This window comes from Channa argus, chromosome 10 (genome assembly GCF_033026475.1).
Source record: "Channa argus isolate prfri chromosome 10, Channa argus male v1.0, whole genome shotgun sequence".
In the NCBI taxonomy this organism is placed as follows: Eukaryota; Metazoa; Chordata; class Actinopteri; order Anabantiformes; family Channidae; genus Channa; species Channa argus.
The window spans coordinates 19660842-19674911 of NC_090206.1; the positions used below are offsets into that span (position 1 = coordinate 19660842).

The 14070-nt window shown below is 36.6% G+C and overlaps 1 protein-coding gene across 2 annotated transcripts; it reads right to left on the minus strand.

Moving 5' to 3' along the window:
* Positions 1-48: 48 nt before the first annotated feature.
* LOC137134188 (cytokine-dependent hematopoietic cell linker) lies at positions 49-13156 on the minus strand. Of its 2 annotated transcripts, none has more exons than XM_067518759.1 (17): positions 12713-13156; positions 9300-9340; positions 7535-7688; positions 6397-6449; positions 6083-6137; positions 5042-5092; positions 4920-4951; positions 4827-4837; positions 4660-4740; positions 4335-4359; positions 4050-4074; positions 3261-3333; positions 3163-3179; positions 2992-3086; positions 2824-2901; positions 2328-2474; positions 49-2239 (listed from the first exon to the last, which is right to left on the minus strand). In XM_067518759.1, the coding sequence occupies exons 2-17, from the start codon at positions 9300-9302 to the stop codon at positions 2087-2089; spliced, it is 1053 nt and encodes a 350-aa protein (XP_067374860.1). In that variant the 5' UTR covers positions 9303-9340; positions 12713-13156; the 3' UTR covers positions 49-2086. The 2 variants fall into 2 exon arrangements, with proteins under 2 accessions (XP_067374860.1, XP_067374861.1); XM_067518760.1 differs by lacking the exon at positions 12713-13156 and adding an exon at positions 11825-11944.
* Between the last annotated feature and the right edge of the window lie 914 nt (positions 13157-14070).

Sequence of the window (14070 nt, forward strand, 5' to 3'; positions counted from 1 at the left end):
TGGGAATCAACATTGTAAAGCGCTTTGAATAAAAGCACTATATGGCCATTTACCATTTTTAATTCAATTCAACTTTATTTATATAGCGCCAATTCACAACAAAGTAATCTCAAGGCACTTTACAGAATAAAGTCAAGACTATAAAGATATATGGAGATAACCCAACAATTCTCCCTATAGCAAGCGCTACGCAACAGTGGAGAGGAAAAACTCCCTTTAGCGGAAGAATCCTCCAGCAGAACCAGGCTCAGGGTGGGACACCTGCTGAAAGGGACAGAGAGAGGGAGACAGAAGGAGAAAGACAACTACGGGAGACAACACACACAGTTAATGTCAGTGGTGACAATTGTGGGACAAGAGGAGAAAAAGAGTTGTGCATCAGGGGGTGGGTCCCCCAGCAGTCTAAGCCTATAGCAGCATGACTATAACTAACTATAAGCTTTATTAAACAGGAAGGTTTTAAGCCTAGACTTAAAAGTAAAGACCATTTACCATTTACCTATTGTAAAGTGTCATTAAAAGAAAAACAGTTTGTCAGCAAGACTGGAAAGATAATCCAGATCCAACAGGTAAAGAATTCCTAATGGATAGCCAATGGTCCAATTTTATAAATATCCTTTTGTTAGATATTAATATGAATAATTTTTTTAGAACCAAATATGTTTGCGCATATAAGGAATTTATCTCCAGATTCACAATAATATGAAAGATTCACATTTAACCAAGTACCATTTAAGTGAGTGAATTTACAGTATATATAGCTTGTATTTGTTGTTTGTATATATATAAATATATATTTATACAGTTATTGTACAGTTTAGATTCAATACTATACTAACGCCAGTAAGTGAGGGTCTGCAGTGACTTGTGTGTTGTGTCCTGTCAGTCAGAATGTTTGTAATGCACTGACGGTTGGGGGCAGGTGAGCTGGGTTAGTTTGGTCCAGCTAGAGTTAAATACTGAGCTAGGTCCACAAAAAAACCCCTTGGATATGTTCCAGGGGACTCCAGCTTTTGCAGGATGTGGTGCAAGCCCATGTTGACTGCATCCCCCACTGTCCTTCTTGCCCTAAAGCCAAACACCAGGGAGTCTAGCAAGGTTCCTGTGATGTTCTTAGATTGGTCCAGTATCATGTTCTTAAAGGACTTCATAACCACAAACATCAGGGCGATCGATGTGTTTTCATATAGTTCTTTGATAGAAGATTTCTTAGAAGCTGGAATAATCTAGGACCATATTAAAATATCTGGAACCCAGTACAGCTCCAATGATACAGTATGTTGAAAATCTTTGTAAACGTGGAGCCAACTGGTCAGCAAAGACTTTGAGACAAAGGCCAGACACTCCGTCTGGGCCTGGGGTCTTCATACTGTTTGGTCTCAGAAAGATTTGGTGCACATCCTTTTCACGGGTCCTTAATGCAGGTGAGGGGCCACTAGGGGAGGAGGGATATTTTGTTGGGTTGTTTTATTTCTGGTGGAGCAAACACTATAGATGTGTGTGTGTGTGTGTGCGTGAGTGGTGTGAGGGCTCTGGGGGGGCTGGATAATCAATAGGGAAGCTCTGCCAAAGTTATAATTTCTCACTTCCAAGTTGAAACTTTCAGAAAAGTGATAATTCTATTGTTTATTGTTGAGGTCATAATCGGTGCATTATATTAGGAGGTGGTTGTAATATTTTGGCTTGGATATTTTAGAGCCACGGGACAGTTGCCCTGTTTTTTCCAGTTGACCATCCAAGCTTAGAAATTGCTTCAGCAATAATTGGTGCCGTAATATAATATATATGTGCTGCCTTTCTCTGTTTTACTTGTAAGTAATCATGTTTGGGTTTTGGTCGAGCCAAAAATAAATTAATTAGGAAACTTTGGTTCCCTGGGGAAGTGCAATGTGACGTCCCTATTTCTGATGGTTTCGTGTCTTAATTGACCAAAAGTGAAAAAGAAAAAAGAACATATCTCCTAATTTTAAAATCTTACATGGCAGATTTTTATTGACTCAAGCAATGACTGTCACTCTTTTATACACAGCTTTTTACTAACATGCTCATGATGAACTTCAGTGAGCGTTTTGATTCGATGCATGCATCACTGCAACAGCTGGTTGACATCCTTTCTTGTTACCGCAAATGTTAGTACACAGTTTTCTGGGTATTTGTTTCCAGTCAAATTTCTCCCGCTGATGAGTATTATTGGGAATATGGAGTGAAACCTGATGATTTCTGCCACAGAGTCAAACATCTGAGAAGGAATAAGACGTGATACAGTGAATGAAATGCTTCAGAGAGTGCTTGTTGATCTTTCGTGATCTCTGAAATTGTCCACTCACGTCATTCGATCGTCCCAGTGCATACTTCCTGGTGCTCTCGATGAACCGAATTTTCACATTGTACACCTTCTTCTCATGATACACAGCCAACACCAAAGGTTCACTGCTGCTGCTGAGGGAACAGTCTCGCACCAAAAAGGCACCATCCTAATGTCATTACAGACACACAGTTTGACATTTGGTTAAATACTTTTCCAGCCTAGCCAAAACATTATATGGCCCATAACCATCAATAAACCTACGACCTGTTGTTTTTATACTTGGTTGATATGCAGGTTAAACAAACGGGATAGGAGTTTCTGAGATACTGGTAGGTAGAGTTTTGATATAAACTACTCAAAATAAGTCAAGTAAATAAGTAACTTCATAATTATTGCACAGATATAAAACTTCAGTTGATTTCCTCCTCTAATCTTCAGCAATAAAAATAAACGTGTATTTATTTTATTTTTAATTAGAATTATTTTTTTATTATTGTATTGTCTTACAGAAATACCTTGTTCATCAGGTGTAAAGCGTGGTCAGCATCGGTTCGGTTACAGGGCCCAACATACCAATCCTCTTCACAATATGTCTGCATGTATATAATGTGATACATAATCTAATACTGTATTCAAAGATACATTCTTTTAAATAAATCATTATGTAGCAGCAGTCATTTTACCTGTTGAGGCTTTTCTTTTGGGACAAATTCATGCTGGTTAATATCTTCTTTGGTCTGAGGCCACTCATGGTGATGACGTTTTGATGGCACCCTTTCTTTAAGCAGATAACAGTGTTCACTTATTTAATCAGCAATTGTATAACAATATGGCTGGCGTGTAACATTACTTACCTAAACTTTGCTGTAACCTATAGGTTAAGAGAGAAAGATTTTTTAATGATTTATACAAGACTTAATGTCCTGAAAAGTCTGATAAAAGAAAGTCCCACCTTTGTTCTATGACATGAGAGTCCAGATCCAAAGAATGTCTTTGATTGGAAAGACTCTCAACCCTCTGCAGACCTAAAAGCACATTTAGAATTAAATGTTTCTCTGGAATATGTTAGATGTATATACACTCCTTGACCATTTTGTTACTTCTGATGTTGAATGTGCAATGTTATTTTGTTCAATTCAGGATTAAGTTTGAATCCCCATACATTGAAACTGCTTGTTGGGTGATGCAAACTTGTCTGTAAAGCTAACATAATACTGTTACTACATATTCAGTAGTAGTATAAATGCTCTTGATCTTCTTCCATCAATTATCAGAAATTGTCAAGGAGTGTAAAAAAAAAAGGTTATAGTAAAACTTTTGGACTTTAGTTTGCGGCCCCTTAAGTAAAAATTCTATCATTATGAGTTCAGAGTATGTCATCTAAGGGAGCTCTGGAAAAGCAGGTTGGCCATGATTACAAACTCCATAGTGTAAGCAAAAAGATAACCTAATCTGAACTGAAGGTTCCTCCAACTGATGTCATCTGGAGGCATTTTTTCAGCTAAAAGTAGAGAGCGATTTTAATGTAGGGAAGTAAGAGGGAGGTTTAATGGCATTTATGTGCATGTACTACCACAACTAGAACCAAAAGAAGCAATTTCAAAATCAGTGAAGGCGTCCTTTAACTTTAATTAATTTCGGAGGGAGAAGCATTTGTAATAGCAAATTGTGCATTAAATATTACGCTGATGAAAAAAAAATCTTTGTTTTACTCTTTTGCCATTTCAAAATAAGTACTTACCTTTGCTATGCACACCAAATTCTGCCTAGAAATATTAAAAAGACAGTACATTTAAGTGGTAAAGATGTAGGATTCTGTTGTAGTTAATAATAAAAAAAAATAATAACATTTAAAGATTTAATTTATATATTCTATTTCATATTTTACCAAACCAAATATTGCAATAATATCAGAGTCAGTTATAATTAATTTATTCTGAATTATAAATAAAAAATGGAAATTAGAGACTTTGACATATTATGGTTTAGCTATGATTGAAATAATGCTTAATGTTTGGTTACTTACACTGAGGGATGCTTTCTGCTGCTTCCTGTAATATATGGAAACCATACATTATACTGTACTTTGTCTAAGAAAACCTCCAGTGTTTGCTGTGATTGCTTTTCTAACCAGCAGAGGGTGTTACTGCTACACCAACCAAACCTAAGATGGCCTCCTTTTACTCTTCACCATTTACATACAATCAGAAGGCCATAATCTAGATCATAAGATCAGATACAGCAAAATCAATCAGTGTAGATGATAACTGGTAAAAGTCACGGTCAAAGTCTTTGTCCTTCCTGTCCTACTACATTTTAGCCTGAATAGATAAACATAAAACAGCACTCACTCTCTCCTGCAGGGGTCCTGCAGGGACAGTCCGGGCAAGTGATTCACTAATTCCAGGGTAAATGGAGGTGACTCAGGGCACCTGAAAGAACACACATACTTCTATGGTATAGTGAGTTCATTCAAAACCTGTTAACGATTAAGTTTAATTGTAGATGAGCAATTTACCTCCTTGTACACTGCAAAAAAAAAGAAAAGTGATCAGTTACAGGACTTCATGATCTGGAATTACCACAGTCTGTACATTGCACGGATATTTACCTGGTCTCCTGACTGCACAGTTGTGAATCTTTCTGAAAAAGTGACATGTGAGTGTTAGAGATGGTATTGTGACCCAGACAGGCAAAGTGGAATGGGAAGTTCATTTTGGGTAGTTGTGTTACCTAATCTGGTCTTTTTTCTGCCAGGTTTCAGATCCCTGTTGATAGCAGGCCCTGTGTTTCAAAAACAGACTTCAGTATACTACTGAAGAACACTTTTAGAAAAGAAATATGATATCAGCCCCAACAAAATGTATTTAGGCTTCATTGATTACTTTTACCATTCACAGACTTTACACAAATTTGGTTATAACAAAAACAATAGACACTATCAAGCCAAAACTCATTTGGCATCAAGTAAACACCATGAAAATGTAAAACAGTGATTCTGTTAATATTTTTTTTTTTGCAAACATTTTTTTATATTAGGCCATCACAATAATGTCTTGTACCAGAGCAAGTCTGACACTGTAATGCTTAAGTGTTAAATTCGATCAGTGATATGTGTAGAGAATGTGCTCTAAACCAATATAATGAACAGAGACTTTGATGATAGATTATAGGTTTACAATTATTACAGGTGTCCTAAAGCTACAGGTGGGTGTCCACAGGACTGAGGGCACAGGGCAGTCACTGCGTTTATTAAATCAAATGGATGTCCTGAAATTCCCTTGACAGCGCTTATCAAATTGCAGTTGAAGTTAAAAAGCTGCAACTTTTGAAGAAATCTACTTAATGTGAAAGATTAAAGGCTTATATTCTCCCATGCCTATGATTTATATAGGAAAGGTCCAAAGGAGTGAGTACACTGTATGCATGCATGTATGTTTGTTTTGTTAAGACAGACTTGAAAAATGGTCAACCTGCCCTTAAAATATTGAATCATACATGACGCTGCCTAACTTGTGCAGAGTAGCATCCTGTGGCCAAGTAGAGAAAAAGACAGTAAACTGCTTTGGTAATGTCCCAGTAATTGTTCACAGCAATATTTTTAAAAGTTTACCAACATTTGCTAAGACTAGGCCGTCACCATACACATCTGGTACCAGACCAAGCCTGACTATTTCAGCAAAACCTGTAATGAGCTAAGCAACTGCATGTTGTAATGCATGTATGTAACATCTTTTTCACAACTATTTCAACTGAAAGTATTTAATACATTACCTTTAGCATGTGGGAATTCCCTAGGTGGACATCTAAGGACGTTGTTGGAGATTCCCTGTTTATAATAATAATAATAATAATAATAATAATAATAATAATAATAATAATAATAATAATAATAATAATAATAATAATAGACTTGCAGAAATCAAAAGATTCAAATTAAAAAGATTTTGAAAAGCAATGGCAATTTAAGGTGCTGATTGATGAGGGTACATCAGGAGTGGAGTGCAGGGGGCAGCACAGAGAGCATACACAGCCATTCAGTTCAGTTTTAATTGTTTCATTTAAAGCAAACAACAGAGGAATCTTACAGTGGAGAGCGATGAAAGGCTCTGAGCTGATTTTGACCTTGGAAGATCCCTGTCTTGAAAGGAAAAGAAACTGTGGTGAACACACTTGTCATCAGCAACAGTAATAACAGTAGTTTCAGTGGTTCCAGCGTTAGTTAGGAGTTTAAACACTCTTTGATTCTGAATCATTTTTCGTAACTTGTCAGTCCCAGCGGCACGCTGCTGCAGCCGAGTGTATTGATTACAGAGGGAGAACACTCCAAGTGAGAACAAATTTAAAAGCCACATTCAGTATAAAGTCATAGACATGCAGCTGTGAGGCCCCTGGCTGTGGGGCACATCCATGCAGGGGAGTAAAGGAGTCTGTTCACACTACATGCTTCCCTCTCTCCCCCGTTGGCTCTTGGATAATTGTAATCTCCCGCAGTCTGACGCAACCAACAGATGGCCCCTGGAGACCCACTGGCAGATCATGCTCACTCAGCATGAGCGCTCTCTCTCAGATCCACACTGCTTTCATTCTCACCACAGTTTGTGGTGGAGCAGTAATTTTTTGTCTGCACTTCATTCAGCTTCTTTCTAATTATGTTCACCAGGGCTTTTCTGAGTACAGACGTGAAACATGCTCACCAACACTGTGGCAACTAGAGTGCAAACACATTTTAAAGTTTGGAGAAGTTTGCGATTTAGTTTCCAAGTTGATTGTTAAAGGTTACTATAGTGTATTTACAACTAGTTTTGCAGGTAATACATTTTTATAAAACGAGCGTAGACAAAGATTATGGGTCTTGCAAAGGGGACTTGGAATCAATTTAAAGGTCATATTCACACCTTCAGATGGACAGAATTACTCAGTCTCAGCCCACTGAGCTATTTGGAGATTTACTGCCGTTCAGCCTGTGAACGGCTCCAAACTAAAATAGTAACTTTATCCACTGAACTTCTGTGTACTGATGCAACAAAAGGTACATTTAGTTCTAGTTCTGTATGTCCCGGTTTAAATTTACCGTCAGTGTGAATGAAAGTACAATAACAAAAACAAATCAAACCACAGAGAGACAAAAGTAAAACTGAATATAAACTAGGACATAATTAAACCTGCAGTCATGAAACACTGAATGAATGCAAGGAAATGACATGTGACTGTTTTCTTCTCTACCTGCATACTCTCTTTCATCGTTCATGGGTCTTGCAGGAAGTATGTGCACATTTATCATTTCCTCCTGGTCATCCACAACGTCGTATTCAGGCTCCACAACGCTGCTATAGTTAACACATCTTTGATTTCTCTTTCTGTCTGGTTTGCTGTGATCCTGTGCAGAAAACATTTGCAGCTAAATGTACAATAGAAACACATCAGAAACTTGTGACCTTGTAAAAAAATGAATATCTGAGCCTAGATATATGTTTGTCTTCATCCTATTTTAACCCTAAAGTCTTAGAAATTAATAACCCAGTAGGACAATGTGTCACAAAGATTTATACTTAATTTAATTCTCATTTTGCATTCATTAGTTCATTGGACAGATGTACTACTCTGGATTAAAGGAAATCTGTAAAGTACTTGCTTCTATGTTACCCAACATACAGCAATACATTCTACCTGTATAATATACATACTCATCTTTGAGAAGTACAGGAAGCTGTCACGAGGTATTGCAAAACAGCCTGCTGCCTGACTTCACAGTCAGACAGACACAAGTTTGCACATATTTACAGTCAGCTTTAGAAAAAAGTGTCAGAGTGTTAAATAATAAATATTGTCTATTTCTATGATTAAATAGCACATGTGCCAAAGTACATCGCGACCGTGTTTGGTATTTCTGTGCACCTGTGGTGAAGCTGGAAAAAATGGGTGAGATTAGCATGAATACGTTATCACTGGGTGCATGGATTACAGCCATTTAAAGTAGCTTCTCTCATTCCGTTTAAAAGCTGTGTGCTCCACATCAAATCTGGCTCCTTTTGTAATGAAGAAGAGAGTCCAGATTGGCTTTTCCCAATAGCAAATTGATGTTTTTGTCCAGCAGGTGCACCATCAACCTGAATATTTCGCCACAGGAAGGAAATGTTTTTTTTTTTTTGGAAGCTCAGTTTCTCTCTTTTTTCTCGTGTAATGATCCACCCTGAGAGTTAACAGCACGCTTGGCTGGTTCGAGATATTTTTGCAAGCTGCAAGAATGTGCCAACACATCTTATAAAGCAATGTTCACAAAATGAGATTCTGACTCTACGGTAGGAACTTTATTCATACCCAACAGCTGTAGCTAAAAGAAATTAATCATTTTTATCGTTTTGCATTTCTCATCTCAAAATGCAGAGATTGACATTCCTTCAGTCCTCAGATACAGCAGTTATTAGGAGGTAGTCAATCAAAACGAAGGTTTTCATACATCATATGCGTAGTGTACAGTATGGGCACAGCAGAGACAGAGACTGTGATGGAACCTCACAGTTTCACTGCTTCCCTTTAAATTTGGATTACTAATGTGCATGTGTATGAAACTTTTTAAAAAAAGGAGAGATTCACAAGGACACAACACAAAGGGGCATTACGAGAGTCAATGGGAAGACGCTCCTTTAAATGACATTACCATGTAGCAGCTGAATGAGTTTGTTTAGATTTAGAAAAGTGTGATCGTGTAAAAATAAAAACTAAGAAAATTACTTCAATATTTGAAATTTAATATGAATGCAACAAAAAAAACAACACTTGCAAATTACAGTAAAACTACAGAGAGTAATGCTGCTCTGCTCTGGTTTGTTCTTGGTGCACTAACAATGACGGAGCAGAATCTCACCCTTTATTCATTTTTGTGCTCAAAGGTAATTATCAAGGGGTTTGCAAACTCCCAGAGTTTCCCTTGGGAACATTCATGTGGAACCAGCAGAGAAATGCAGTGGATATGGATGCCATAACTCACCATTATCACAGCAGACACATGGCTGTTTCCTCTCTGTGTAGCTAACGAGGGGGCGAAACAGAAATGAAAAACATCATTAGTTTGGTGGACTGCTGAATAATGTGGCCTTCCAACACAGTTTGTCCTTGGATCTCAACAGTTACACTTGCAGAAAAAATATGTCTTTGTACCTAATTAAAGCAAGCCGTGAATTACAATTGTAATGTTCAAGATATTATATTATATATTTACTGTGAAACCTATTATATAATGTTGGCAGATTCAATATTTAAATTCTTTTAGAAGCACCTGGGTTGTAAAAGGATGGACAGATATTTAACCCATTGGTGAAGCATGTGTTTAGTTTATGTCTTGACATTCAGTAAAAATTTCTATCCTAAAACTATTAAAATATAAAACATTTTTATTGTGACGTTCCCCTTCAAGTTTACCACTTCCTTTACTACAGCCTCTTAAAGTTTTTTGGAAAGTGTTTGGTTATTAGAATCTTGTATTATATAGAATTTCACTTATTGCATGTTTAGCTCACTGGCTGTTCTCTGAAAACATTTCTCAGTGTTGTACAAGCTTTTTAATTATATAACTCGACCTCTACCTGCTCATCACCCTGTATTTTACCTGAATTATTTTACCAAATTATATGGTTCCTTTCAGGAAATTTCATTTGAAAATAAATTGGAATGTATAAACCCGTGAAATTTAACACCAAAATACCAAATTTACACCAAATACCAAAACTATAATATATAATACACAACAGACAAATTTTCCACGTCCCCGTATAAAAATGTTTCACCCTTAAAGTGATCAACAACATGTTTTAAACATTTTCTACTACACTAGTGATCAAGAACATTTCTTAAGACTAAAGGATAATATATAGTTTAACATTAATGCAGCAGGCAGTTAATCTGATTAATATGCTCACATGGATTAGTACAGTCGGGTGTCATCAGCATATTGTAAAAAATACTTTTAAGAAACAAATTCTGAATGTCTTGTGAGTTGTGTTTTGAAGGAAAATATGAATGGTTATTGTAAAATATTCACCTAAAATAAAGATTTTTTTTCTGTAAAGATATAATAACTTTACGTATAGTAACTATAGCATTATTAACTTTGTTATGATGTTCAGGCACTACTAAACAACATAACACCACCGAATAATGTTTCCCCAACCCAACATCTGACCACCACCAGCATCTCACACACAGTCCTCCGCAACTAAACTGCAAATGCAAATAGACTGTCGTATTGAAATAAACATATCATGATTATGATCGAGCTTGTTTTTGAATAGAAAGTTAGTCGAAGGAGGTGGTTGAGGGTTAGGGTGTCACACCATTAACCCGAGTTTGGGTTTGTGCAACAAAAGTATAACGGTTAATGATAGAGAAAGATCGTGTTGTAAAACATGTGAAAAGTTTCTTTCTTAAGCCGGATCCTTTTTCTAAGCTCATCCTTCAGCGTTCTAAGTGCCTACCTTAACCTTAAAAAGCTGATTAACGCCAAAGTCACAAAAAATGTATATTGTACTGCAAGTTCGAATATTTTGGCTGAAAAAATGTTTAGTTAAATGTATTGTCCAGGTACACTTTTGATTGATTTGTTCACTATCAGTGTATTTGTATCTTTCCATTTGCGTTCATGATCATTTCCCTATTAAGGTAATAAAAGATATAATTTAAGCTCCCCTTAAAAGCATATTTGTGATTAAAGATTAAATGTATCAATATGTAATTTTACGAGAACAAATAAATACATAAAAACTGAATAATTTACTAGCATGTGTTAATGAAATGCATACAAAGCAACCACATCAAATGTTCATTTAATTTAATTCATATATTTTCTCTCTAGCAAAAGTGGGGAAAGTGTCGAAACACAACTTGCTCTTTACAGTATTTAACTTAAGCCTAACAAATATCAGTAAATGTCAGTAAAGGGATTGTTGGCTTCATGAAAGAAAATTAAATTCTATTCAGCACAACAATCCCACATTTGTGTGGATTAAAACAATATACAACCCTTACAGAGCTGTGTCCAAGTACCTGCACTGTGAAATCACAGTCATTAGCTATGTTTCAACACGTTCTAATCCCACAGCATCAGGTATTAATGCTTCTGCAGTTACACTGGCTTTCTCAGTAAGTTATACTCAGTTAAACTCTCCAAAATAAATAAGCAGTGGCTAAATCAAAAAGGAAGTAAGGGAATGGGAAAACCTGGGCCGTTATGCTTAATGTTGATATTAGCCTTCTGCATAGAGGCTGACACGAGGCTTAGTCACATAACCTCAGTTTGTGCAACATTTAAGCATTTTAACCGAGATGTATATATGATATACACATAATATATAAATATTTCAAGGGAAAGAGGAAACACTGGGGCAATCAATCAGCCTTTCACAGGTTTTTATCTTTGAATCTTCTTGAAACTGTGAAAGAAACAAAACAGGAAACTTGCCCTAAATTGAGGATGTTGTGGAGAGGCCCAAGAACAGTGACAATGCGAGCAGACATTACCGGCTATGACCTCACAGTCCCAAAAGGAAGGCTCACACTCAGGATTGAATTTAACACTGCAGCTCTGCCAGTTAGTCAGCAAAAATAATCTTCTGCCCCGTGGAAATTGGGTGCAGGGGATTTGTGGCAACTCCAACCATCTGACTACATAAGGACTGGCGACCTGGTCTTTGCTGTTGGTATCAACTTCAGAGAGAGAGAGACATTTTATCAAAGCAGTTAAACCGGGAAATACTCTAAATACTGGAACTGTTTGTAGTAAAATTGTGATCACTATTGTATAGTTTGTAAAATTTGTCTTCTGTTGGTTTGTTGTTGGTTTGTTTGTTGTTTGTAGTGCAGTATATATGCATTTATACAGCTCTCTAAATCCTGTAACCGTTTTTCTTTTATATTAGTCCGTGTTTGATCACATTTTTTACTAGTAAATACAGTTTTAATACTAAAAATGCAAATAACAGTAAGAGTTGTTGGGTGTGGGTGTCAAAACGTGATAAATCCTTGATTCACTTTTTTTAAAAGTACCCCAAGCACAGGTAAATATTGTACAGTATTTAAACAGTGATTTATATTAAACGCATAGTATTTCGAAATATATGATATTTCGTTTTATCTTTTGCATTTTAGCAAGGTGGGCTCTCTTTAATTTATTAATTTAATATAAAAATGCTCCATCAACATCTAATTCACATTCTCCAGTTAAACATATGATGCGGTTGATCGCGTAAATTGCAATTTAAACGTCACAATAAAAACTAACCTTTAAAGCCGTTATCTTCTTAAAATTCTAATCTTTTCACATATTTTCCACAAGTCCACCAACATCTGTGCTTTTCTGGTGTGTTGTTAGCATTAATATTCACAAATACAGCAGTATAAATCACCTACCTTTTCAGTACAACACGCATCCGTGAGTGTCCAGAAATTTCTTGTTAGTTTCTATCTGGTGTTTCCTGTTTGGTCACATAAGTACAGAGCTCTTATGCTCCGATACACTTACAAAAACTGCTTCAAGTCTGATTCTCAGTTAAGCAGCCCACAGCAGTAACCCAAAATGACTTCCTGTGTGGTGAATTACTAGCCTATAACCTGAGGTCTTCACTGCTGCTGAAGACAGTGAAAGGTTTGTTTGTTGGGGTTCTTCCATTGCATCCTCTAACCTTTTATATCCTCTTCCTCTGATTTTACAGGTGCTCTTGTAGAGCATACCAACAAAATATTTAAAATCATCACTGGTAGTGCTAACATTAAACTGTTTAAAAGTGTCTATAGAAAAAATTTCGGCATCGACCTTTCGAAAAATAAAAAGCCACTGAGTGTTTCATCAAAAGCCTCAGCGTCAATGTTTCCTGTGTTAGCTTTTGTCATGTAGAGATGAATCTATTTTCATGCAACGGCACCTCAGAATTTAAATGAACAGTATCTATTATGAGAATCTGAAGGGTGCAGCCCATTTGTTCTGTAAATCAGGGTTAAATGAATCTACCAGTGTTGCAGGTATTTTTCTTAATTTAAGCAGGATCATGGTGACATTTCAACATCTGCACTGCCAAGGGTAAACGGAAGCAGGGTGACATTTTCGCTTTTAATTAAATCATCATCTGGTTTCATATATACATTAAACAAAAAGGTGAACCCAAAGTCTATTGTGTGACATTTTTTTTTATTGAAGCTTAACCTTTTAAATTGACATTTCACTTCAGTTTCATGTTTTCATTTTTTAGAATAAACACTTAGACAAAGAGTCTACTGTCAGTCAGGTTGCTTAGAAACTTTTTGGTCACTGATCTTTTTCACTCAGTTGAAAAATGTAAACAGAGGCAAAGGCAAGACCATGGTCAGAATTCCAAGATAGGTTTAGTAACAGAAAGTCAAACTGGCTAAACTACCAAAGGTAAAATTGAAAAAGGCACCAAAATACACTGGGAAAGCTATGAAGCCTCAAAAGGAAATGTGTTAGGGGGGTGAGGGAAACAGAAGAGGGGCTAATCAGGAGAGATGCGCACCAGGTGTGTAAGCAGTAGCTTCCATCAGCCTCGTTTGAGATAAGAGTGAGTAAAACTTTATCTCCAACTCATCCGAGTTCACCCTGTAAAACACACACACCCCACTGACTCCTTTTTCTCAGCTATGACTTCATTTACATTTCTGCACACACAAGTGCTACTAGCTGTGGTGGTAGTTATCAACAACAGGTCGCCATGTTTGTTTCACTCTCCAGTTTCTCACATATGTTTCTCAGAAGT

Excerpts from the sequence above, each read along its gene's own strand:
- LOC137134188 (XM_067518759.1), bottom strand. Across the intron at positions 2,902-2,991 it reads CAAAAGAAAAGCCTCAACAG|ACATATTGTGAAGAGGATTG; the intron begins GTAAAATGACTG and ends ATATACATGCAG. Across the intron at positions 2,475-2,823 it reads CTTTACACCTGATGAACAAG|GATGGTGCCTTTTTGGTGCG; the intron begins GTATTTCTGTAA and ends TAATGACATTAG.